We start from the raw sequence: 27880 nt of genomic DNA on the forward strand, positions 1-27880 counted from the left end.
GGCCTTACAGGTAAATCCCAATGCGCCTTCCTGGCCAATTACAAATACAAATGCAGCATTTTTATTACAAGTCGTTGAATTGCGAGACACTGAAAAAACTCGCAAATTAACGAGACATCTATGAATTGTACATAAATTTTATTGTACATCAATCAAACTTAAAATAGTGGTGACATAGTAGGTAGGAAGGATTTTCAGCCAATTATTTTTTCCGGGAACCGTTTCAACAATGAGATCAGAGAAAATTGGCAAACTCTGATATGAGACGATCAACCTGGAGTCACAAATCCAGGTCTGACCAACAGCATACTCTGAAAAATTCATTTTCATTCAGGGATTGAACCCGGCGCCTTCTCGACACTAAGCAGAAGCTTAACATCCGAGCTATGCTGCTGAAATAATGCTGGTATAATATGAAAAAAAATGGTTCAAAACTACACTTTATAAAATTACCCTTATGTATTTATTATTACTAGTTACTAGTGTCTTCTTAGTTCGCTTTCGATTTTTTCGTCTGTCGAAATTTGGGTTCCCATCCGATCGTTTTCAAACTTTGCCATTTTGCTCGGATTGGTCATGAATATATGTGGAAATCAAGGCCACCATTACCATGGTGAAAAATAATCGTATTAGACACGTTTGAAAATACTGCATCATCACTCGGAAGGTGACGTCTATAGTCCACATTGTCGCATTTGTCGTCCACACGTTTCTATATTCCAATCCTTTTTTTCCTTTTCACCACCATCTAGGTATGTCAGATTTTAATTGTTTAAGCACCTTTAACTTTTTCTTTTTCCACTCTATATTTTTTTAAATATTGTTAAACGTAAATAAAGAAAAGTAGACTAATGCCAATTTCAATATTATAACGGCTCATATGTGGAAATATTTTTAAAACTTGGTTTGTTTATGCAATTATAATTAGAGGATTTAATGGTTAGGATTTGACAGGATCGGGCCTGTTTGTCTGTCTGTCTGTCTGTCTCTATATCTATTAGTGGAGCGATGCGCACTCCCAAAACATGTTTCGTTACTAGCTTTGTCGTTCCAAAGCAATTAGGCTTCACTTTGTCCCGTCGAAGCCTCCAGAGACGCGCTTCCGAGTGGAACATGCCGCTTTGTGTGCCAATAAGACGCAGAATCAATTAGTGCTGGTTGCACGTGAGTGGGTGTGTGTATACTTGCTCTGTATACATGCATACATACATACGAAGTTATGCAAATCGAGTTTTTGCCTTGCAAAGCTATGGCATGGTCCACGAAACTGGATACTCATCAGTTTAAAAGCGGAAGATATTTATTTAATATTTAAATGTATGCTACGTGCAGTAAATCATTAGATATCATAAGACAATGTTTATTGACTTTTAAATGCTTTTTATTATTACGAAATTATGTAGACAATACATCTTATATCTATTTTAATAGCTACTAATCTACTGATCATTTTATATATTACAATTTTACAGTTAGTAATCATACTATTATATTATTCTAATGTTAATGTACAGCATAATAGGAAAAAGAGCTCACAAACCTATTTACAATTCTTATAAATGCTCATAATACATCTAACACATAATATTAATTAAAGTCGCTCTAAAGTCGATAACCTGTAGCAGATTGTGTTTAGGTAATCTGTGTTTATACCTGAAGGGTATAGACATTTTGTTGTAATCACCGAGATTCTTCACAAGTGTGTTAGTATGGTTATTAGTGATTCTGTCATAGAATCTACTGGTTAGTTTGTTAGTATGTCTGTAACAAACGAAATATTATATTTGGCATGCAGCTTTTCCAAGTTGGTATATATGGGAATATTATAAATTATTTTTAGGGATTTATTTTGTATTACTTGGAGCTTGGAAAGGTTAGTATTCGAGGCGTTATTCCATACAGGTGAAGCACAGGTTAATAAGACAATGTAAATGCCGTGTATTCTATAGAAATAGTGTAAGGTTTACGATGATATGATATTGGTTGTAGTTGACACTGAGAGTATTTAAATACCTTTATTTGATTGGACAGAAGCTTTACATCATTCTGGTAATTAAAAAAAAAAAATAAATAATATATATATATATATATATATATATATATATATATATATATATATATATATATATATATATATATATATATATATATGTATATACATATGTATAATAAACGGTTAGTAAATTCAGTAGATAATTGGTCTGTTTTTACAAGGCTTTATATATGTAAGGTTTGATTCTCTAATCGGTCAGACAATACTCTCTGATTGCTTTGAAACGTTGCCATTTTGCGACGTATTTATAATGAATGTCAGACTTAGTCCTTCTTTAAATTGTGTAATAATAAACAAAGTCAAAACTATTTCAAAAACTATCTGTTTAAATAGCTACAAAAAAATAATACAATATTTTTTTACATACTATCAAATCCATTAACTGAAAGTAAACTAACAGCACTTCATCATATTTTTAAGCATTGATTAATACCATTGAGGAATATTAATATTATTGTATTTGAAAGCGCGATATAAAAACTTTGCATTGAACATTTATACCTAGTACATTTTACAAAATATTCCAATCATTGTATTTTATTTGTATGTCAACTGTGTGTTCATTTTATTTACATCAAAAGTGGATCTAGAATATTCACATACCTTATATTCATTTTCCTTCCCAACCTGTTGCAGATAAGCGGCAATTTTCGCCAATTAAGAGTTTTATTCCATCATCGATGGTTGGAGCTCAACTAACGTCTCTTCAACGCTGTGTCGTCGTAAACCAACTGGTAACGTGGTTACCAACGAACAAATTTCCTTGACTACACAATAACGCTTAAAATTTTCTCGTCGTTTCGACAGTAAGCTTACCCGGACATGCACACAACAAATCCTGAAAGTTTCGTTGTAATAAGTTGAGTGGTTTAGGAGCCTATACGAGACAGACAGACAAACAAACAGACATTCAGTTTTATATATATACGATGAGGAAGATAAAAGTACAATACAACAACTGTTACCATGCTCTTTTCGGGCTACCTAGGAGCTGCAGCGCGTCGCTGCTTGTGGAAGGGCATGTGCTTCACTTTGAAGCCATTCTCAGGATGAGAGCGGCCTCTCTACGTCTTCGTATATTTTTATCGGCTAATTGTCTTCTTGCTGCTGCATCTTCTCATTTGCATTCTTCATTGTATGTTCGATGGATGGAACTGCTACACCGACCGCCTTGAATATACATTAAATTATTATTATTATTAGACTTATTATTATTATTATTTATTATTATTTATTTATTATTATAATTATTATTATTATTTATTATCAGTAATATTTATATATTTACTTATGTATTTATTTTTTGTTTACTATTTTTCAATACTTTTTTTTTATTATCTATATATTATTTATATGGGCGTTGGGGATTGCACTATTCTCCTCATCGTCTGGAATAAAAGCTATTATTATTATTATTATATATAGATTTATTGATATGTATAGTACACTCGTCGCATTGAAGTGATCTGTAATGACGAGTGTACATTGATTGATTGAATGAAAAAATAAAAAATAGATAAATATATGCATGTAAATATTTATTTAATGGACGACCATGCTATTCGAAATGTATTGTGTGCTTTTTGCACCGAGCAGACGTCCGTTGTGTATTTTAAAGAAAACGTTCGAGAGAAAAGCGAAAAAAAGAAAACGTTTCTCGAGATCAATCGGTGAAATTTTCGTTGTATAAGGACCGCTTGTTTTCCTTTTCGTGCACACTCGCCTTCACATTTGCGTTGTTGTTTTGTTAATCAGCGTTCGTGCCTTAAATGCGAAGGAGAGGAAAGTTATTTTCCTCCTTTTTTCCCTATTTCCCCCCCCCCCACCCCTCGTTTTCGAGAGGCAATCGGAAAAAATAATATTTTGCGAGAGTCTTCGGGACATTATATTTTATGGGGCAATATGCCACAAGGCGCCCGCTGATAATGCCCCTCGATAACTCGTGCCCGAGATACATCTGCACCATCCATCTTGCAAGTCGTATATTTCTAGCGGGTTATGTTACGTCACGTTACGGAACCGTAACGTTGCCACTTGACGAGTCTGTTACCGTTGAGAAATGCCGCTTTTCGTTTCCATATCATGCGGGAAAATTACGGGATATTTACGACTTTCATGCGGGCTGATTTGCGAACACCCTATTGAGCGCGAGTATTCACCGAATGTGCTTATAAGTGTATCATACAAATATTATAATATATGTATGTACATACATACATATTAAAACATTTAGGAGTAACGTTCGATAAAAGAATGAGATGGGCACCTCATATTGAGGCAGCGAAATGCAAGGCGATGCGGGGTATATCCTCAATATACCCAATATTTAATCGCCATAGTTCTTTATCAACTCAAAATAAAATAAAATTATATTGCGCACTCATATTACCATCATTAACCTATGCTTCACCTGTAAGGAGTAACGTCTCGAATACTAATCTTTTCAAGCCTCGAATACTAAAATTTCAAGCTTCCCCCACATCCACTTAGAAACGAACTTATTACTTTTTTTTTATATATTCTATTTTTACATATATACCAGGAAGGCCTTACAGGTAAATCCCAATGCGCTTTCCTGGCCAATTACAAATACAAATGCAGCATTTTTATTATAAGTCGTTGAATTGCGAGACACTGAAAAAACTCGCAAATTAACGAGACATCTATGAATTGTACATCAATCAAATTTCAAATAGTGGTGACATAGTAGGTAGGAAGGATTTTTAGCCAATTTTTTTTTCCGGGAACCGTTTGAAATCGGAGAAAATTGGCAAACTCTGATCAACCTGGAGTCAAAAATCCAGGTCTGACCAACAGCATACTCTGAAAAATTCATTTTCATTCAAGGATAGAACCCGGCACCTTCTTGACGGTAAGCAGAAGCTTAACGTCCGAGCTATGCTGCTGGCTTTTTTTTATATTACATATTATTTTTAAGACATATTATTTACAGTTTTTATTTTTTAAATATATGATAAACTTAGCGGCTCCTTTGAATAACAGGTCTAAGAGAATGTTGAACATTAACTGATTCTTCGACTAATCAATTCCGGCTTCAAGCTTTTCTTCTAAGTTGAAAACAATATTAAACTAAACATAACAATAATATTTTTGTACTACCAATACTGTATTTGTATTATCGGTAGTATCAAAGGGCAAATTTTGACAAATACCAGTAGAACCGGTTTCAGTAGTACCGGTATTGTAATAAATAGTTTGTATATTTATCAATTTCATAATTTTAATTTGATTTAAAATATATGTATATATATATATATATATATATATATATATATATATATATTTAATATGATAGAACCACTTGTGAATTTCTAGATAAAATAATAAAATGCATTTTTTGCGATGTTGAGATAAACATTTTTTCAAGTTTTCATTCCATAATCACAAAGAGCGGTTCCGAACCACTGACATTAATTAATTTAGATTTGTTCCAATATAAATTTCAAGTACATTTCAATACACTTTTATCAATCAAAATAACCTTTCAGAATACAACTATTAAATTTTTTCAATGGCATTGATTCATAAGATACGTAAATGGGATGAGATTTTTTAAAATTATAGATTGAAAAATTGAAAATTGAATTGAAATTTACAGGACGAAGACGACTTTAGTTAAATTAAATAAAATAAATTACTAATATTTGATATGAATTTTAAATATGTTTTGAGCTTCTTTGAAAGCAAGTGTTGCATAATTGCGAATATTTATTTATATTGAAAATAATATAATATAATTAAAATCGAAATATGTACTCAATACGTATGCACAGTACGTTACACAGAAGGGGCATTATCTCGAAAGTGGCGAATACGTGACAATCCCTCGCGAAAGAGTTGAAAGTCTCAAAGTTAGTGGTTGTCGAGGGTAGATAGGGCTTAAGGGTTGTTGGGCGACATCATAGTACGGGAATCTTAAGGCCTCCCGCACAGGAAACCGAGGAGGCCCCTTGAGCCGGCTCTGCCCTTATCTTAACGGCACTTCTTCCGATAATTTGTTTGCGTTCACAATATTTGCAGATACTGTGGACGGGGGCGAGGGGGTTGTTAGGACTCTAACACGCTCACGTCTCTCCTCCCCGCCCTTTTCAACCCCCTGCGGATTTATTTCGATAAGCGGGCGAACGCGTCGATTAATGTGTTTGCCGTTCGAGTGTTTCGTTCCAAATCGCCTAACGATGTTCGCTTTGAATATATCTTCAAAAAAGAAAAAAAAGGTTGTGTGCATGTACATATGTACATACATACATATATCGCAATGTACATATGTTTTACGATAAGCGAGGGTTTTTCAGATATAATGAGTGTCACAGTTTCGAACTGAAGTCTGCAAATCGTATTCATATGTATGTACATATGTAGGTCTGAAGATAGGCTTAAATTTAAATAAAAAAAATCCCTAAAATACACAGACACACACACACACATATACACATTTTTTATAGATCATGAAAACGTGATCAGTAATCGATTCTGAGTTCGAATCAGTCAAAACTCGAGTTGGAATTTTCGCATGATCACAAAACTTCATCTATTGTTACTACGTACATATGTATAAAGTAAAAATATATTATATACCTACTTACATATTGGTGGCTGCTTAGATGATTCTCTTGATTAATATTAATAGAAAACAATGAATTTTAAATTTAAAATCTAAATGGAATTGTCAATTACATATGCATGCATTTATGTACATACATAGTTGTTGTTGGTAAAGTATGTATGGATAAATATAAAGTAGTTTTGCTTAATAGAGAGCTATTTTTTATATGAGTTATTTAATATGATCTATTTTATATGGCCAATGTTTTCATAAATTTAACTTCGTAAAGATCAGATAAAATTACCAATTACTAGACAAAATGAATAAAACATTACTTATTGAACGGTTTCGGTAAAGTTAAATTGCGTATTTATTCATTTAGCTTTACTGAATCAATCAGATTGTGATTCCAAAGATAATTTATTATAATTACATATATTTATCATCACAATCTTGAATCTACGAAATATCTAAAAAATAAATAATTTTACGATGAAATATGTACCTATATATAGTAGTAAATGGGAACATCAAGCATATTTTCAGGGCCATATAACAATAATATTAACTTTTTATTCCAGACGATAGGGGGAATAGTGCCATCCCCATCGTCCATATAAACAATACAGAGATAATACAAATGAATGATAAAATAAATAAATATAATATAACGATAATAATAATAAATAATTGATACTAAAAAAAATAAAAATAAAAAATAATAATTAATAATTAATAATAATAATAATAAAGTAAATTTATGGCGGTCGGTGACGGAGGTCCATCCACCAAACATACAGATGTGAGCAAAAATGAGAAGACGCGGCAGCAAGACAACCGTTTGATTATACAAATACATGATGACGTAGAGAGGCCGCGCTCATTCTGAGAATGGCGTCAAAACGGGACACGTCCCCTTCCACAAACATCTCTGACGCGCTGCAACCCCTTGGTAGCCAGATTATGTATAAGTGTATTTTCTGTCTGTGTACATATGCATATATTTTTATTTTTGTCACCTCTCTGTATTTTTTCGACCATTGTGGTGCATTAGTGACTCCTGTAAGACCACAATGGTCCAAACTTAAACTTAATAATTAAATAAAAATCTTGTCGATCTGACAGACGATTCTGATGAAACTTTTATGATTTCTTGAATGATTAAATTCTTCCAGTGTAGTTTCAGAGATATGTGCTTACTTTAATGACAGCTAACTCCGTATGTCAGTAAAATATTAATGAGATTGGAAGAGTGGTATATGTAGTATTGTAGCGTATGCTAAAAGGAGCCACCGTTATAATTGGTTTTCGAGGATTATCTCTAGGCTAAGTGCAAGTAGGCTAAACAATGACCACCAAATTGGCTTAGTAACGGCACCCGGTCACTTCTCAAGTGACAGCGATATTGTGGGACTGAGTGTCGTGGAAATACATATCCGGGTACATGCCTAAACAATAGGGAAGTAACCGGACGTCGAAGATTCCCTGAGCGACCTGTCTTTTATAAGGAGGTACTTAGACCATATCAAGACATTCTGGACGGAGCATTGGCAGTGTGTGTATCTCCTGAATCACCAATAAATGCTGTGACACAACTTTGGCCTTTTAATTGGATCCTCCACCCACCCCTACGCAACAGTATGTTGTTCAAATTCATCGTATATGCTTGCATACGAAATAATATATAAATCTTGTACTGAGTTTCATATGAATTAAAACTTGAATCTATGTACATATGTATGTTTATGCAAATGTGACTATTAAATTAACACAATGGAATATCATCCGTTACGTGTACGTTTGCTAAAATTTCAGCGCCATTAAGCTGATGTATGTGTGCACGTTTTACCTGAAAAGTACCCACGTTTTGAAGACATCGTCGCCGTTCAAGGGGCGGAGATTTAGCTGCGTCGCCATTACAACGAGGTGTTTCGCTTATAGCGACAAAAGCTCCACGGAATGCAAATACCCGCTCCAAAGACGGACAGACGGATGGACAGACGCGCCAATCCGCTCGTCCCATTCATACGGTTGATGAATTTCGCCAGCTTAAGAGCTGGAAGCTTTCGCCAGATTCCAGAGACGTTCCTGGTTTGTCTTTTGAAGTGATGGGCACAATGGAGCGTTTGTCGATTCCGTTGGCAAAAGTGAACCAAGACCGTCCGCTTCGAAACTGCTTTGGTAAATCCTATTATTTAAGGGAGGTGTGATTTATGTGAATCTACATACATACATAGGTGCAAAATGAGACGGAAATGATACTCGTGTTTAAAATTGACAGTGGAATGAGTTCAATTTTTTCTGTTTCAGGGAATGTAAGGCTTATGTTAGTAAGTAGGTTCTAAATTTAAAAAGTCATCAATGGATGAAAACAAATACATATCTATACATATATATATATATATATATATATATATATATATATATATATATATATATATATATATATATATATATATATATATATATATATATATATAAAACTGAATATATGTCTGTCTGTCTCGTATAGGCTCAACCGATTATGATGGAATTTTCAGGATTTGTTGTATGTATGTCCGGGAAGCTTACTGTGAAAAAAAACGGGAAAAAATATCTTAATAATAATGGTCGTAATTACGATTTTAACGACATGAAAGTTTGAAGCGCCATTGTGTAGTCAAGGAAATGTGTCCGTCGGTAACCACGTTACCAACCGGCCGGGAAAAGCACTAGTATCTAGTTATTCGTACTAAATTTTACGTAAAATGAGTGATATTGAAAGCTTTGTTCAATAGATTGAATAAAATCTTAAGTGTTTCGAATTCGTTAATTTGCATCAATGATGGAATGGAATATTTGCAAGACTGGGCGATGATGATGATGATGTAATGTCGAAACAGTCGACCTTCCTGGTTGAATTGAATGACGCAGCAGCAATACTGAGGCACACTGCAGTCAAATCTTTAGTTTTGCTTGATGAATTGGGAAGAGGAACATCTACATGTGATGGAGCTGCTATAGCGGCTTCCGCAGTGGAAGAGTTCAGTGGTAAGGGTTGTCACAACGTGTTTACAACTCATATTTTGTATATAATCATTATGTGTAATGTTAGTATTTGGTACTTTATCATTATGTGTAATGTAAATTTTGATTAAAGGTGTCACCTGTTGTGTGGCACCTATGGCCGGGGCTAATATATTCTGGATAAATAAATAAAGAAATAAATATATAGAAACTCTTCATCGTTTTGAAAACATATTATAATACTGTATGTTTCTGTTTTTAATTAACAATTCAATTTTGTAACAAAGAGGAATAGCCGTATATATGCCATAGTGTAGTGCACTGGTGGATCTATTAGTAGAGAGGTCGTGGGTTCTATTCCCGGCCAAATAAGCTGCTGGCGAGATACTTTGGTTACTAAAACACATACCGACCGTCTCCTGTTAGAACTTTTAGATTTTTCTAGCAAAATTTTGATCATAGGTGTCACCTTGGGCAAGCTGTAATGGCACCGATGGTCGGGGCTAATGTATAATGGATAAATAAATAAAAAAATAAGTATGTAAGTACGATGCAAGCAATATTGCGCCGTATTGTCGCGCTTTGTAATATTACATATGTACATGTAAGCCGATGTTGCCTTGCACTCGTGCAAAACGAGCATGAACGTACCGAGAACGAGTGGTGCTGTACAGTATGATCAAATCTAGTCTTTTCCGTGCAGTGTTTTGCTGAGTCGTTGACGTACAGTTCTGGATAATATATGTAAACGGACCTTAATACGTTTAATGGAATATTTAAATATGAATTATAGTTTAATTGAATTTTTAAATATTGTAACGTAGGAACCGCCACGGCGACATAATTGGTTTCGAGGATTATCTCCAGGCTTAAGTGCAAGTCGGCTAACAATGAGAGACCCCTGAATGCACTTAGCCGCGGTAGCGGCACTCGGTCACTTTCCCGTGGAGTTCTCAGAACTGACAGCGCGATAGCGTGGGACTGAGAGGTTTGGACCATGGGAATGCATATTCGGGTACGTTCATAAACAATAGGAAAGTAACCGGAAGTCGAAGATGCAGTGAGTGACCTGCCCTTTATAAGCCGGTACTTAGGCGATATCAAGGCATTCTGGACGGAGCACTAGCTGTGCGTGTATCTCCTTAATCACCAATAGATGCTGTGAAGCGAATTTGGCCTTTTATTTGGATCCTCCACCCACCCTTACGCAAAAATATGAATAAGGAATTAATAATTTATTTATTTTGTCTTTTCGTTTTTTGTTATATGTTATATTATTTTTATTATTTCATAATTTTTATCACATTATTATTTGGATATTTTTATTATACTGTTATTTCTATTTTTTTCTTTTTGTTTTCTCTAACTATCTTACTCTATTATCATTTTTGTTTCTCATTTTAAATATTTGTGCTTTTCTTTTTTTTACCTATATGTGAAAATTATTAATGGTTTACTTAACATAATTTTTTTACTATCAATCTATGTAACTCAATAAACTGTAAATTTTCCAAATAAATAAATAATAGTTTCAGCGTAAGTGGATAATCAAGTGATATCTATGTATGTATTTGTATATCAAAATTTTATTTAAAATAAATTCCACTATAATAATATGTATGTAATTAAAGTAGACAATGTCTCTTGACTATCCAGAACATTTAAATTCTTTGTTAGATGAAAAATGCAGTTGCATTCTTCAGCATCTCAAATGAAACATTCTTTCAGTTGTAATTCTGTATATTATTATATATATGTAGGAAGTACTTAAAGGACTTTATTATTAAATTGGAGTTCGGTCTTTCGTGTCATGCGGGGAAGACGTGCTTCTGCGTTCTTCCCGCTATTACTCGCTTAAACCCGGCTATTGCACGAAATTTAATCTAAAAATTTAACCATCTAATCACTTATTTTACTAATTGCATCCTAGTATAATTTAAGTGTAAAAATAAACAGACGATCGGCCGTTAACAGCGTTTTTAATATCAGTGATTGCGAAAAATTTTGTGTTAATTTTGTGTCAGTTACAAAAGCGTATACGAACGAGATACATCTCCCTACCTGAATACAAAAAAAAATAAGGGTCCCTGCTCGCCAGTCAAAATTCGGTCCCACAGAAGCAATAAATCTTCCACATAATTGCTTTCAGACAAAAATTTTTAACGAACTTTACTTAATAGAATAATAGCAAACAGAAACGGTGTTTCCCAATTGTCTAATAGTTCTTTTTCATATTTAATTTATATTAAAGTAATTCGTGTAATTTTATATTCTTTACTAAATTTATTATTAAAATATTAAATTGCAAACCGCACTCACATATATAAATCCGTTGTCTCCAAAGAGGCGTCTCACGATAAAGATCTGTAAAAAAGTAGTATAACAATTGCTAATCTATTATTATCATAACTAACTACTTTCACTTACAAAGTAACCCTGTTAAATGGCATGTAATAACTCATAAGTGATCCAAGTGATACCTAGGATGACTATCTGTCAAAGCTGACCACAGAGAAGAGTCTATGGCGGTAAGAACTCACTCCTTGAATGGAAATCTCTCTCAAGTACCGCCTTTTTCTCAACACATCTTGGATAAATGCGAGAAAAATAATATCCAAACCTCCAACAAGGTAAGAGTGACGATGGATGATAGCTTAGCTAATAGAAACCTGTATTTAGCCACGTACAATGTAAGAACGTTATCGAGTGAAGGAAGTGTGCTTGCATTAGAGAATGAATTAGAAAATATCAAATGGGATATAATAGGACTTAGTGAAGTAAGACGAAAACAGCAAAACCAAATAATCCTAAAAAGTGGTAACTGTCTCTACTGGAGAGGGCTACCAAATGGTAGAATAGGAGGAGTAGGGTTTCTTATCAATAAGAGAATAGAAAGAAATATTATAGAAATAAGCGACATATCGGAACGTATATGCTATATAGTATTAAGAATCTCGAGCAGGTACACTTGTCAAATCTTCCAAGTGTACGCCCCCACATCTAGCCACCCAGACGAGGAAATAGAAGACTTCTACGAAAAAATACAGGACGCATACGATAATAGCCGTCACCACTTTAAAATAATCATGGGCGACTTTAACGCAAAAATAGGACAAAAAGCAAATACTGAAAGAGCAGTAGGCAATTTTGGTACCGGCCAAAGAAACGACAGAGGCGATCGCCTCATAGAATTCGCAGAACACAACAGGCTCTTTATCACTAATTCATTTTTCAGGAAAAACACCAACAATAAGTGGACTTGGGAGAGTCCTAAAGGAGACAGAAACGAGATCGATTTCATCCTAACAAATGCCCTGCACTCCGTTAAAGACGTTAGTGTTTTAAGTAAAGTAGATATAGGTAGCGATCACAGATTAGTCCGTGCCAAGATGGCCATTAATATAAATTGCGAACGTAGGAAATTAATAAAAGGATGCAGTAACTCTCCAGATTTCGCTCAACTAAGGTCTAGGAAAAAGGAATTCGAACTCGAACTTGGAAATCGATACGGGAAATTAAACCCAGAAGCAGACATCGAGGAATTGAACACTGTAATTAGTTCGGTTCTAACCTCAACAGGTAAGAAATTAGGTGGATTCAGGAAACAGATTAAATTAAGCAAAATTTCAGCGGAAACAAAAAACCTAATTAAGCATAAAAGGAATTTAGATAGGGATAATAATAAGCAAGAATACAATCTAGTAAATAAGGAAATTAAAAAGAGAATAGTCAGGGATGTCAGGGATTTTAACAGCAAGCTAATAGAAAATACCATTAAGAATAACCGTAGCCTGAAAAAGTGCAAACAGGATCTTTTCTTAGGCAAAAACCAAATGATCGCAATCAGATCAGAGAGCGGAGTAATAATTAGGAATAGAGAAGAAATCATAGACAGAGTTTACACGTTCTATGCAAAACTATACGAGAACGACAACGGCCAATTCCCCGCTCTGGAATCGACACACGGCCAAAGGGTTCCTGCAGTATTGCCTAGCGAAGTAGAGGCCGCGCTAAAAACTGCAAAGAACGGTAAAACCCCAGGGGAAGATAATATTCCCATTGACTTACTAAAATGTGGCGGCCCCCCCCTAATTAATATCTTAGCTAGGCTTTTCAGCAAATGCATCCAGAACCAAGTTATACCAGAAGGATGGAATAACGCAACTATCATTTTAATACACAAAAAAGGCGACAAAAGCGATATCAAGAACTACCGACCCATTAGTCTACTTTCAGCGGTCTACAAGCTCTTCACGAAGGTTATTACAGAAAGGCTGAAGAATATCCTCGACGAGAACCAACCTATAGAGCAGGCAGGGTTTAGGGCAAATTTCAGCACAATGGACCACCTCCAAGTAGTTGGCGAACTAATCGAGCGCGCCAACGAATATCAACGGCCATTGTGCCTAGGTTTCGTCGATTATGAGAAAGCCTTCGATACAGTTAGTCATAATGCAGTACTTAACGCTCTAAAAACACAGGGAGTGCCGGAACCCTATGTGGGACTGTTAGCTGCAATATATAAGAATGCCACAGCTTCGGTTAAAATTTTTTCAGGTACAGATAGATTTAGCATAGGAAAAGGAGTAAGACAAGGAGATACAATCTCGCCCAAGTTATTCAATGCGGTGCTTGAGGGAGTTTTCAGGAAATTGGATTGGGATACAGCCGGAGTAAGCATCAATGGTCGCTTTTTGAGTCACCTTCGGTTCGCAGACGATATAGTTTTAGTAGCTCGTGATTCAGCTGACCTACTTATCAGACTAACACAGCTGGACAGGGAAAGTAGAAAAGTAGGATTAAAAATTAACGTAGATAAGACTAAACTAATGTTCAATAGTTATTGCATGCCTGATAGCATCCCCTTAGATGATAAACCAGTAGAAGTAGTAAATAATTATTTATATTTAGGTCAAATAATTGACATGTCTGGTAGTAAAAATGAAGAGATAAAGAGACGTATGAAATTAGGGTGGAGTGCATTTGGACGGATGAATGCTGTTTTTAAATCAAAAATGCCACTCTGCCTGAAGAAAAGGATCTTTGATCAATGCGTTTTGCCAGTGATGACGTATGGATGTGAAACTTGGACACTGAACGCCAAGATGCAAAATAAAATCCAATGCACTCAAAGAAGTATGGAACGCTGTATGCTTGGTATAACGAGGAAAGACAGGAAGCGGAACACGTGGGTGAGAAATATGACAAGGGTAGTGGACATAGTGGATAGAGTGAAGAGATTGAAATGGCAATGGGCGGGTCACGTAGCTAGGAGGATGGACGAAAGGTGGACAAAAGAAGTGCTTGAATGGTACCCGAGAGAAGGCAAAAGAGTAAAAGGAAGACCGCAAGGAAGATGGGTGAACGAAATTAGGAAAATGTGCGGAATGAGATGGATGAGTGTTGCGCAAAACAGAGACGAGTGGAAGCGTGTTGGAGAGGCCTTCATCCAGCAGTGGATGGCGAATGGCTGTAAATGATGATGATGATGATGATTATTAAATTCCTTTGAACATGACGCTCATAATATTCGGCACACGATACTGCAAATTTTCCGCAATATTAAATTGCACTATTTTAAAACTTAAAGTGCTCGAAACTCAACGAACATCGTAAAACACACTTTAGAATATATTGAGTAATAAAATTTTTCAAATTTACTTTACCTTTAAGCCTCCAAGCGGCAATATACCAGAGTGCGTTTTATAAATTGCCATTTGACGTTGGGTATGCACTTTAAACTCAAAATTTGAATTTCAAATTCGCGCTATGATTATAGTGTACTGAGTTTATTAAGCGAACCGGTGCAGACGATGCACTTTATTTGCATCGTCTAACCACCGAATTAAGTGAAGTTTGCACGAAGGAAATAGGGGGAATAGGAACCATTGAAATAACAATGTTTATTAGGATCCATGTATTTCTTTTTCATTCAGTTACATGCAACGTTAAATATATATATTTATATATATATTCATATATTACAATCATGTATGTAAATACTATTTATTTCTCGCTATACTTTATATATAGCCTATCGGTTTTACATATCGTTTGAGAGCTCACCAACTTTATGTATGTATGTCTGTTATTTTTATTTATTTATTTATTATTTAGTCACATTTTAACCCTTTTACAATGTAGTCAGTTGTACAAGCGGCAACAAAGTTTGCAAACTCAAATTTACAGATGTCAGCGTAAGTAGCTTAGAAGTTTCGCTTCAGCTACCGATGTAAATGACAGTTGCTGAAATACCTGGGAATGGCATTTTAGAATTCTCATATACGTATATGTATACATGTATACTTACATACATACATAGATTCGTGTAAATGTATACATAAACGTACGATTGGGACGGTAATCAAATGCCTTCATATACACAATACAACATTCGAATAAATATAATTGTTGCCAGTCTTTTAAAAAATAACACAATATAAGTATTCATATATGTTTAAATTGAAATAAAAATTGAATTAATTTGCATTAGTAAATATGCTTCTTTTATAAGTCTTATCACGATTTCCATTAAATGTGTTACAACGAAACATCGACGTTTTGTATGAGTCCAACTTTCACAGTTATTATATAGCATTTATTTTCAAACACGTTATAAAATTGTTAATTGTATAATATATGTAGGTATATTAAATAATATATTCATTTTTTTTTAATTAAACAATCCATTCAACTTATACACTATATCCCTGTACATTTACAATTACCAATAGTACAAAAGAAGTATTTTTTAATCAAAATGTAAACATAATATGAAAAATAATAAACCAGAACAATTCATTGAAATCATCGAAATTTTACAACCTTGTGGAATATATCTATTTATATACAAAAATTTTCAGAATTGAAAATGGTGTTAAGGTTCGTTTGAAATTCAAATAAAAAATCCTAAAATCATACGATTCATTTTATTGACAAAAATTATAACACAATGTTTTTATATGTACAATATATATGTATATATTTTTAATTCGAATATAAATAAATAATATATTTTATTAAATTCGTAGATTATTGCACAATATATGCTTATTTTTAAGTACTTTTTTAATATGTATATAAATACAAATATTCTATTTATGAATATAATTCTAAACATGTTTCGGAACGTTCATGAACATTTATTGGAAATTAAACTTTAGTATGTATGAATATTTTGCAAAAAACAATAAAAATAAATATTCGATACTTATTCACTAAATCACGTCAATATATTTCATTTAAGAGTTGTTAATTTATTTATATTATATATGAAATTAAAACAAACTGACTCATTGTTTACTAATTATATCACAAACCATATATATCTGAGCTAGTATATACTAGGTTATTTAATCTATGTGTTACGTTCAATCATATATTTACATAAATTATAATTTTGATTAACATTCTAAGTATACAATTTCCAGACGAATACATTCGGTTAATTCTTTTGCTGTTTTTCTTTATATAACATTTATTTATGTATTTCACTTCATTACGGGTAAAAAGCTGAATTTTATTAATTAATTTCAATTATTGTTTCAGCAATGTCTAAACTAACTATCTCTCAGTTGATATCATTAGTTTTGCTAAGAAAAACTGTGAAAAAGTCGCCGTCACAACCAGATTGAATATGTGCAACATTGGACTGCGATTTGCGAATCCTGTAAAATAAAATCAAATTAGATACACATGTATAAATTTATTTTTAATTGTTTTTTTAGGATAAATACAGGGTGAGGCAGAAAAAAATCATCAGATTTGTATGTTGAAAACGAACACTTTTATAAAATAGTACCCATATAAACCACGTAGTATAGCACTGTGTCACAAAGTCATTTTTTTAAATGTAGATATTAATCAAGTAAGCTAATCACTTTCAAATTTCTGCTCGAATGTTCCTTTTTTACGCCTAGTTTGAAGACCATGATCATACATTTTCACCCTAAAATAGCCCCACTGAAAGAAATCGCACCCCGATAAATAAGTCAATGCCTTCAAAACGGGACATGACCCAACAACTTATATAGTTTTGTACAGTTTTATGCACTTTTGCTTTATAGTTTTGGAACCATATCAATCCACAGTTTCAGAATTCCTATTCAGAAGTTTCAAAACTGCTCAGAGGTTATTGTTAATAAAATGATAAATGATGTATTGAGGAATGTTTGATGACTAGCAGATCTAATCTGAGTTACATCATCTCTATGATTAAAACTAACTGTTATAACTTCAAGTATTTAACGCCTGAAGTTGCGAGCGGGTAGTGAGAAAATCATTAAAATAAGCTAGCTGTCATCACGTCAATCTGATAGTTGATTGTGATGAATTTTTTAATGATGGCATTCCTCTGTCGTCATCTCGGAGACATTTGCTTATTAAAATGACTGAAAAGCAGAAGTAGTTCAAAATCAGCTTTTCTACGTACATATGTATGTACACTCATCATCCACTGCTAAATTAAAACCTCTGCAATATGCTTTCATCTCTGTTTTGGGTAACTCTCATCTATCTCATTCCACATATTTTTCGTATTTCGTCCACCCATCTTCTATAACCCTTTAACATTCTCTCGGGTACCATTCCAGCACTTCGATTGTTCGCCTTTCGTCGATTCTTTTAGCTACGTGACCCACCCATTTCAATTTTAATCTTTTCACTTTCTCTACTATATCCACGTCGCTTGTCATACTCCTCAACCACGAATTCCATTTCCTATTTCTTCCCATTATGTTAATCATACAGCGTTCCATACTTTTATGAGTATGTATGTTTATAGTCAGTAAATTTGTGCTTTTTGAAATATAAATTAATTTTCCTTGCGGCCTTCCTTTTTACTAACCTCTTCTTACATTCACTCAGGATTTCTAGTCAGAAGAAATTTGGGTTCTTATCCGATCGTTTTCAAACTTTGCCATTTTGCTTGGTTTAGTCATCAAAATATGTGGAAATGACGTCCGCCATTACGATGGTGAAAAATAATCGAAATAGACACGTTTGAAAATACTCCATCATATTTCTCGGTAACATCTATTGTCCACATTGATCGTTACTAGCCTCTTCTTACTTTATATCCCTTTTCGCCACCATCTCGCTATGTCAGATTTTAATTGTTTAAACGCCTATAATTTTTCTTTTTTCACTCTATATACATTCTTTACCTTTTACATTCTATGTTTTTTCCTTTTACTTCGGGTACCATTCCAGCACTTCAATTGTCTACCATTCGTTCATTTTTTTAGATACGTGGCTCACTCATTGTCATTTCAATATTTTCTATAGTGTTAACTTTCAAGTTTCTAACCGTCTAATTGTTTCCGGCTTATTTAATAAAACGGGCAAGATTTTGAATTTGAAGCATCTCATATTAGATATTACCTGAAATACTATGTCCCATGACGGATGCAAGTTGCGGCCTATCTTCCTTGATCTCGATCGTGTTGCTGGTAGATCTGTAGACGTCAAATAGTGACGCTTCACATCTCAGCCTCAGCTTGGAAACGGAAGAGGAAGACCCCAAGAGTTCAGTCTCCAATTCCAAGGTCGAACTAGACGATTCCATACCGTCGGGAGACGTCACTATCGACGACACCATAAACCCAGGCACCTGTATCAAAAGTGTATAATAGAATTAAAGCAATTTTGTATTCGGGTGATTAGTGGGTCAATTAGAATTGAACGGGGAGGAAATCGATCGAATTTGTCGCCAAAACAAACGTCGCTTAATTGACAAAGCTTGTTAGCGGTAAACAGTGAATAATTAGACGTTCACAGATTGCGGCAGGCACAGATCGGCGAAATCGGTTTAGTCTCTAATGATTTAGACAAACTGTGCGCTAATAGCGATTATAATGTGAAACGCTAAGTACGTTATTGAATTAATTCGGCTTGGTAACCAACCTTTTGTTCGTTGACGAACCAAGTGATGTTGGCCGCTGGATAGCTGAGCGACGACGAGCAGTTGGCTCTGATTCGGTCGCCAGCTGAATACCTCAATCTGTCCACAGACACAGTTGGAACTTGCTCTGGCACTTCTACAAATTACAGAAAAAAAATCAATTAATAATTTAAGCTATTTCAATTCAAGCTTTTCAAAACATTGTGTAGTGAAGCCCTACTTACAATATAATTTAAGTTAAAAGAAAAAAAATGCATCTCCAAGATTTACATACAAGATTGACGACAGCATCAAATAAAAGTACTTAAAAACTAGTATAACCCTCCCTCATCGAAGTGGGGTGCCCTAATTTTTACGTTTTTCGTAATAACTACATATGTAGTTTTCAAAGCTATACACCCTATATTTCTTGTATTACTAGAATGAACTACAAGAAATTTATTTTATTAGATTTTGTATGATTTAGAAAAGGGGTACATCATAAAAAAATACATTTTTACATTTCCACGTTCCAAAGTAAGATTTAAAGGCAGTAGCGATAAGTCATGTTTTTGACTGTTTGCTTGTATATTCTTGTTGATCGATGAATCAATGCGAGAGAAAGAGACAGCTATATTTTCGTAAGCTATTGTTATCGTCGCTTTCGGCACGTGGCTATTAAGTTGTGCAGTTGCCTGTTGGCCTTACCTATGTGCGTTTGCATGTCGAACTATTAATTACCTTACACTATATTTATATATAACATATAGCCAGCAGTTTGGCTGAGTGGTAGCGTATATATTTAGCACCACTGAGGTCAAAGGTTCGAGTCCTCGCCACTGCTGGTTAGATTTGGGGGTTTTGTGACTCCAAATCGATCGTTTCTCTATCAGAGTTTGCCAATTTTATCTGATCATTGCTGAAATAGTTCCTGAATCTAATCCTGTTGTCACAAAATCTGCCTGTGTATAATTTATAATAACTATACACAGTTATCTGAAATTTATAGATATCTCTATAGAAATCTCTATAATTTCGTATTTATTATATGTATAAAAATTGTATACAAAAAAAAAATCTAAAAATAATCCATATATGTCTCTATGATTATTATTTCTGATTAATTGTTATATGCTATATATTCTGATTGTATATGTATGTATTACTGTATTGCTGATTGTTTATGTATTCTGTATTTCGTTAACGTACACCCGTCGCATTTGCGCAAATCTGTAATGACGATTGTATATTGATTTGTAACAATAAAATAAAATAAATAAAATAAAATAACTTTATTTTAATTTGTGTATCAATTCCTTTCCAAAGCTACCCGCAAAAGTCAACGGGCACAGCACTAGTTTAGTATATTTAGAGAAATAAAATAAAATATTAGTCCTGGTCACTCGCTATCCATCACAGTACAGCATGTGCTAATTAGCATTTAGCTCGTTCTGATTTGATCAGCCACATTCATTATCGGTCGCTGACTTCTCGACACTTAAACTAATTATATGTATGTACTATGATAACTATGTGTACTATCCAAATACTTTATATGTATTCGAGAGCTATTTCAATTCGTGTTAGAACTAGTGGGCAAAAATGGTAGCACTTTTCCCGGATGCCAGCAGGATATCCACCTTTGACATTCGTGGGGCCAAAAATCGGTTAGTTAGTTCGCACGCGAAAGAAAAAGTACATTTCGCAATTTGTCAATAGGTGGCCTTTCACCTAGCAGGTATGCGTGATTAACGTCCCGCACTTAATTGCCTATACGGATCCGATTGTGGTACACAGAAAAGCACTACGGCAACTTTGGGGCAATAAATTGGCAATCCGGCCCTCGGGGCGGGCAAAACGTGCCACCGACAAATGCCACTGAAAAACCTTTCAGCTCGAAACGATCGCCACAAAAGACATCGACAAATTAAGACAAGACGACAATGGCATCTTTATGCTACACTTTCTAATATTGCCAACGAAAAAGTTTAGAGAAAGCACACACAAAGCATTTGAGAATACTAAACGTATTTGTACATATGTATGTACGATTATGAAAGCGGAATACTAAATCGGGACATATGTATGAAGGCACACAGGCACACTTAGGTACAGGTACATGATAGGTAAACTGCGAGCAACTTGGTGGTTGACTTTGTTGCGCAACCAGATCCAATGTATGCAGTTGTATGGAACTTGGTGATTTTATTCCTTGACGACCAGCAAAAAGTTATATTGACGGGTGCCACATTCAGTGATTAGTTGCTGGTTACTAAATAGTGAAAAAAATATGGGTAAGTGTGACTGCATCGTCACGGGTTCACCTTACGGCACAAACTATGAGATGATGAAGATTCAAAAAATGATAAAATGACTGAGTGTGTACAAGCTCTAAGATTATTGGTGGGGGTAGATTGTTTCGTCGATTCTTCCCACAAATCTCACAGATACTTGTCCCGTATTACTTTCCAGCCTGAGATTTTTTTCTGGTACGAGTTCATTTTTCGAGTCTTCATCAACTCCGAGTTTATGCCGCAAGGGCCAAGGGCCAAGTCACTCGCAAGTCACTTGGTGTAGCCCAGCTGTTAAGGGTGGATCATGACACCATAAAGGCGAAAACACACTAATTCGGTTTTGAGAACACCCACTGTTACAGTGGGGACGTACCGTACTATTCAGTGTATTTTCGCCATAATTTCGACTGAATGGGCAGAAAACGACACTATCCAAGTGCGAATCTGAGAAATGCTGCAGAAAGCCATCGAGGTATTTGACGTGACGTTCAACGTCAGATTTTTTCAAAATTCACAAACTTACATATTTAAGCTGAATAAAAGATTGTTTACCAGCATGGAAGTAAAAAAAAGTGAAGTTACTTAAAAATTTTAAATAATGATTTAGATAAAATCGGCATTCCTTCTTTCGGAAAGGTGACTAATTACCCGATTTTTTATCAATGATCATCAGTGCCCAGAAAGACTAAACTAATAGAAGATGACGGTAAAAATAATAAGAAGCTTGTAATGAAGGTCACCAGCATTTGTTTGCAATATGAATATGTTATTTAACTTATTGTGAAAGGGAATGTACTTCACTTTGAGGCCATTCTCAGGGTAAGATCAGCCTCCCTACGTTACCGTGTCTCAGTATCGTCAAATCATATTCTTGCTGCCGAGACTACTCATTTCCATTCATTACTGTATATTCGATGAATGAAATTTCTACACCAAAAACCATACATTATTGCCTATTGATTAATTAATTACACTGAGCAACAAAAAAATTACGTTTTGAGTTACCAGAGCGGACACTAACCAATCTTTACCAAGTTTGACCCACTGAATTCGAATATGATATTGATTTTTGTTGGTGGGTGATCGTTTACGAGATATGAGCGTTTAAAAAAGTCCGCGATTTTTACAGTTTTTTGGCTTTTGCGGTCTTTAACTCAAAATTTAGGATTGTTACGCTCAAAGTGAGTATTGGAATCCATAGTCAGCTATTTTTCCTATTAATTTTTATATTTCATTGCTTTAAAATACTTCTAATTAATTGTCTAGCGAATTTTAAAAGTCAAAAATATATATTTTTTTACGGATTTTTTTTCCGTGCTATTTTTCATTTATTTGGAAATTTTTTTATTTCACCACGTTTATAAGGATTGGTTTTCTATCTCAATGTTTTTTTTTTTATCTAAACGTACTTACTAAAGCGGTAATTGCAATTTAAATGCTTTCGTTGTATATATGGTTGTATCGCGTAATATGTTAGGGCAAGCGAGATGGCATATAATCCACCTCACAGAGTACAGCGTTCGGAAAAATATGAATATAAAAATATAATACCAATTAAAATTGATTACAATTAAACATGGAGCATATTTCTACAGATTCTTTTTTGAGATTCGTGCGACGATCGGTAACAATTATATTGTATTTCCTAAAATACATTTCAAGCATCCACAATATTGACGGGACACCAAAGGGTTTTTTTGAGCGGCACAACCAAACTCTTCATATTAAATTTTTGTTAATAATAGCAATATATCCAGCGTGGATTCACTTTTTATATTCTCTATTAATTGTCTAAAAAGTGCTGATATCCTTCAAAACATTGGCAGGTTTCGAAAAAACCAAACTGTTTCTTTAACATTTTGGTTTTTTTGAACCTGCCACAGATGGATTGAATAGTTTACTCAATGTTCGGAGGAATAGATTTGTCTCACTTAGTCTTGAGTACGAGTCTAGTTTTAAGACACTTTTTTGAGCAGCTTTTTGGATACACAGCTCCAACTGTCTTCTTTTGTTTACAGTAATAGACAAAAGCAGTTGCTTGGTTTCGACAGGAAAAACACCGTCTGTGGTAAATTGTAAGCTTTGTTTTATCCCCTCAATTTCTTCACATAATAAATGGGCAAAGGGTTAGGAAGACCCTTCTAAATTGTCTATTAATTTTATAAATTTTATGCAAATTTCACTTTTGTTTGCTATTTTAGCATCTATTCGCATATTTTACGAATTTAGCATCTATTCCAAATTTTAGCATAAATTAAGCATTAATAGCAAAGTGGCCAAAAAAACGTGTCTCTAGTAATGATATAAAACTTCGTCACACGACAGAATGGATTCTGAACTAAGAAGAGGTAAGTAAAAATACAGTATGGATGATGATTTTTTGAAAGAGTCAAATGCTTAGAAACTAGCCATTATATTAGCCAGCAGTATATCTAATATAAGGTTGCGTTGATGCTAACCACCGTGAGGTTCCTGGGTTGAAAATAAAAATTCGCAAGTATTTCTGTAGTGCTGCTGGTCAGACTTGGATATTGACTTCAAATCGATCGTTTTCTATCAAAGTTTTTCAATCTATCTGAATTCATTGTCGAAACGGTTGGCCAAATTGGCAAAACCATCCAATCCACTATTTGAATATGAATTTAAATTTATAATTTATAAATTTATATATGTACAAGTTTAATACCATGGGTTTTGTTCAGGGGCAACCCTTAAAATGGTATCATAAGACAATATAAATTTAATAAATGAAAAAAAGAAAAATGCTGGGTTGACTATTTATTACTAACCTCTTATACGTTTCACATGGTTTTCGTGTAAGTGGTCATTTTTATATCCCTTATCTCTTATCCGATCGTTTTCATACTTTGCCATATTGCTCATTTTGGTCATCAATATAAGTTAAGGTATCGTCCGCAATTACGATGGAGAAAAAATATCGAATTAGACACGTTTGAAAATACTGCATCGTATTACGCGGTGACGTTTATCTGTCACATTCATCATTCAAATTGGTAGTTTCATTACTTTTCACCCTGCCATCTCGCTGTCAAATTTTAATTATTTAAACGCCTATAACTTTTTCTTTTTTCACTCTGTATTTTATAAAATTTGCTTTATAGGTTCTCGTTATCTCTAATATATAAATATTTATAGTTTTGTAGAGGCTTGCTGAGGCAACGGTCTTGGGTGTTGCCACACCGGCCTTTATGCAGGGTGGCAACACTGTCCAGTGAGTCTGACAGAATGGAGTTTAACCCATAACCTCAAATCAAAACAAACTTTCTAACCAATACAGGCTTAATATATGTACACAGATCAAACAGTGATAGTTTTATTTTTAGTTATTAGTTATCAGCTGATTTAAAAGTTCTACTCCGGTGATATAACTAGTAAACTAAAAATTTTAAAATAAAAACCCTGGTAAATAAAACTTTTTTAAATACTAATCTTTTATGTATTATATTATGCAAATGTTAAGAAGAGCGTAGTTTATTAGGCTAAAAAAATATTTATAGTTTTAAATTATATGCAGAGCAATGAATGATCGTTTTTTAAAATGTATATGTGTTACAAATTAAAATTGGTATGAATACGATCATAATAAAAAATCCTTCTGATAAGTGAGACAAGATTGAATTTTCCTCCATGCATTAAAGTCCAGTTATTAGACTTAAGTGTACCGTAAACAACCCAGTAGGAAGTGGGAGCGGTTCACGGATATTTACGGCCATAGGGCCGTAAGAGCCACTACGACTTTTGTTTCATACAAATCTGGTCTACCCACCCCCACCCTCCCTCCCCCAACCCTCATCCCACCCGCCTCCTTCCCGTAAACCGCTGGGTGATTTACGGTCCAGTCGATATTTCTCGTCCCTCCGCTGATTTATAAGGGCGGATTAATTCGGTGGCCCACCTCATCCCCGCCCCCGCCTCCCACCCCCGTGGAGAATGATCGACGTTTCGGATTCCTATTGGCCCCCATCATGCCACACGAACGGAATTCATTTATCCACGGAGAAAGTGGTCCATCTCGGTGTCGCCGCTGAAGACGTGTGTGTATGCGCCCGTTTTCCGGGATTATGCGGCGAAATGAAAAATTGGATAAGTTTTTGCCAGGGAAATAATTCATATCGGTGTCGGTGCGGGGGCGTCGTGCGAAAATTTTCATTATTTTTGACCGAACGGAAAATTTCCCGCACGGGGAAAATTCGGGTCGCGCTCTGAATAACTCTCTAAGCGCAAAGTCTGGAAATTAGTTTCGCACTAATTTTTAATGGATGCAATTGAAAAGTTGCGCGGAAAGGAGCTTTGAAATTTTTCTCGAAAATTATTTTCGGCATCCTCTTTTCCTTTACTTTCATTTACATTCATACATGTATGTATTTTGAGTTTAAGAAAGGATTGAATGAATCAAAACCATTTTAGAGTATGTCCGTATGCAATTAGCAAGTGATTTTATAGTTATATTTAAATGTTTATATGTTAAAGTGAAACTGTTATTGTCAGTGAAATTATAATTTCACTAGTGAGATTATAATTTCACTGACTCAAGCAGTGAGTACGGATGTAACAATATAATTACAAATTCACTGCTCAGTGTCAGTTAATTTTATATTCCGAACGCTAATGCACCATGCGTTCGAATTACAACGTATGATTTCAAAATACTAACTTATTAATATAATTAATATATTATAATTAATAATAAATAAATAACGTACTACCAAACTTAACCTTGCAGATTTAAAAAAAGCCAAATCTAAACAGATAGTGGATCATGAGGAGAGTGGGAATGGACTATAATTACAGTGAAACTATAATTTCATATATAAATTTACATGTACATATGTAACCAACAGTACGGACTAGTGGTTGGCATATATAATGCTTTCAAATAAAGTGGCCACAAGTTCGAGTACCACTGGTTGCTGCTGACCAAACCTTGGTTTTTAACAACAGGTCGATTGTTTCCCATAAGAGTTTGCCGATTTATCCCTGTCCATCTCTCCCGCAAAAAAAATAGTTATTTATTTAGTTTATATAAATGCTGCAAATTTCTCAATAGATGTCTCCGTGGACGTTGATCATATTTGTCTTGTATAATGCTTACATTGCTTCCGTATAATATTTGAACATATGTAGATGTAGTGTTTAATTTAAAAATATATAATAATTGTGTATAATAGTACACTCATCGCATTGAAGCGATCCGTGAGACGAGTGTAATAATACACCAATAACATAGTACTTATACCAATATATTAAATTACAAAATTTATCTGCATCCCTGCCTATTTTCCTAATGCTCCATTAAGATACATATATAAAGCACTCTATTATTACATAAGTACGGGTAATATTTGGTTTATTTAATAACGATTACGACCTTATTTAATTGCACTAGCAAACACTGTCCTCTTATGAGAAATGTAAGTGGCACTATAGTTTTCTATTAAACAGAGTACCTGATCCCATCTCCTTTATATTTTATAATGATTATGTGTGAATATCCGCTATGCAAATTCACAACTTATAACTCGGAAGAGTTTGAAAACAGATCTCTTGGAAAGGTGTTATTTTCACCTTCAAATGTGGTGGTCTTAAATTGAAAACTGGATTTGGATTGCAAATATACGTACATACATACAAAAATACCAAGATACAAACGTTCATTTTTATGTGTATTGTCTCGTTCCATGAATATAATAAATAATAAAAAAATGTTTCAAAGACCACAGTAAAGCTGTTAAATTTTCTCAGGTGGGAATTCTATATCAAAACAAACCGGGAAAAAATTCTGTTGTATTTCAGAATGGAGAATATACACAAATCCTAATTTCCTGAGCTGGAGAATATACACTAATTGAGAACAAGTGATATATTAATATAAATGGAATACGTGAGTGAGCAGATGAAGCTATATAGTTGATATATGTAGTACAGAGAGTTGAGAGGTTGAAATGACAGTAGGTGGGTCATGTAGCTAGAAAAACGGATGATACATAGATGCACGAAAGAAGTGCTCGAATGGTAGCCGAGAGAATGTAAAAGGGTACAAAGAAGGCCACAAGGAAGGT

The 27880-nt window shown here is 34.3% G+C and overlaps 2 protein-coding genes across 2 annotated transcripts in view; one reads left to right on the forward strand and one right to left on the reverse strand.

The window, feature by feature from the left end:
* LOC143916237 (methyltransferase-like protein 25B) overlaps positions 1–27880 on the forward strand; it is a 588188-nt gene that overhangs the window by 555885 nt on the left and 4423 nt on the right. The gene's annotated exons all lie outside the window — the stretch shown is intronic.
* LOC143917774 (uncharacterized) overlaps positions 9889–27880 on the reverse strand; it is a 44589-nt gene continuing 26597 nt past the window's right edge. Inside the window, exons 4-7 of the mRNA XM_077439359.1 lie at positions 19530–19663; positions 19008–19236; positions 17191–17293; positions 9889–10129 (exon numbers count right to left, since the gene is read on the reverse strand). Coding sequence (XP_077295485.1) covers positions 9889–10129; positions 17191–17293; positions 19008–19236; positions 19530–19663 — 707 coding nt within the window. The remainder of the gene's footprint in view (positions 10130–17190; positions 17294–19007; positions 19237–19529; positions 19664–27880) is intronic.

This window comes from Arctopsyche grandis, chromosome 1 (assembly GCF_051622035.1).
Source record: "Arctopsyche grandis isolate Sample6627 chromosome 1, ASM5162203v2, whole genome shotgun sequence".
NCBI lineage: Eukaryota > Metazoa > Arthropoda > Insecta > Trichoptera > Hydropsychidae > Arctopsyche > Arctopsyche grandis.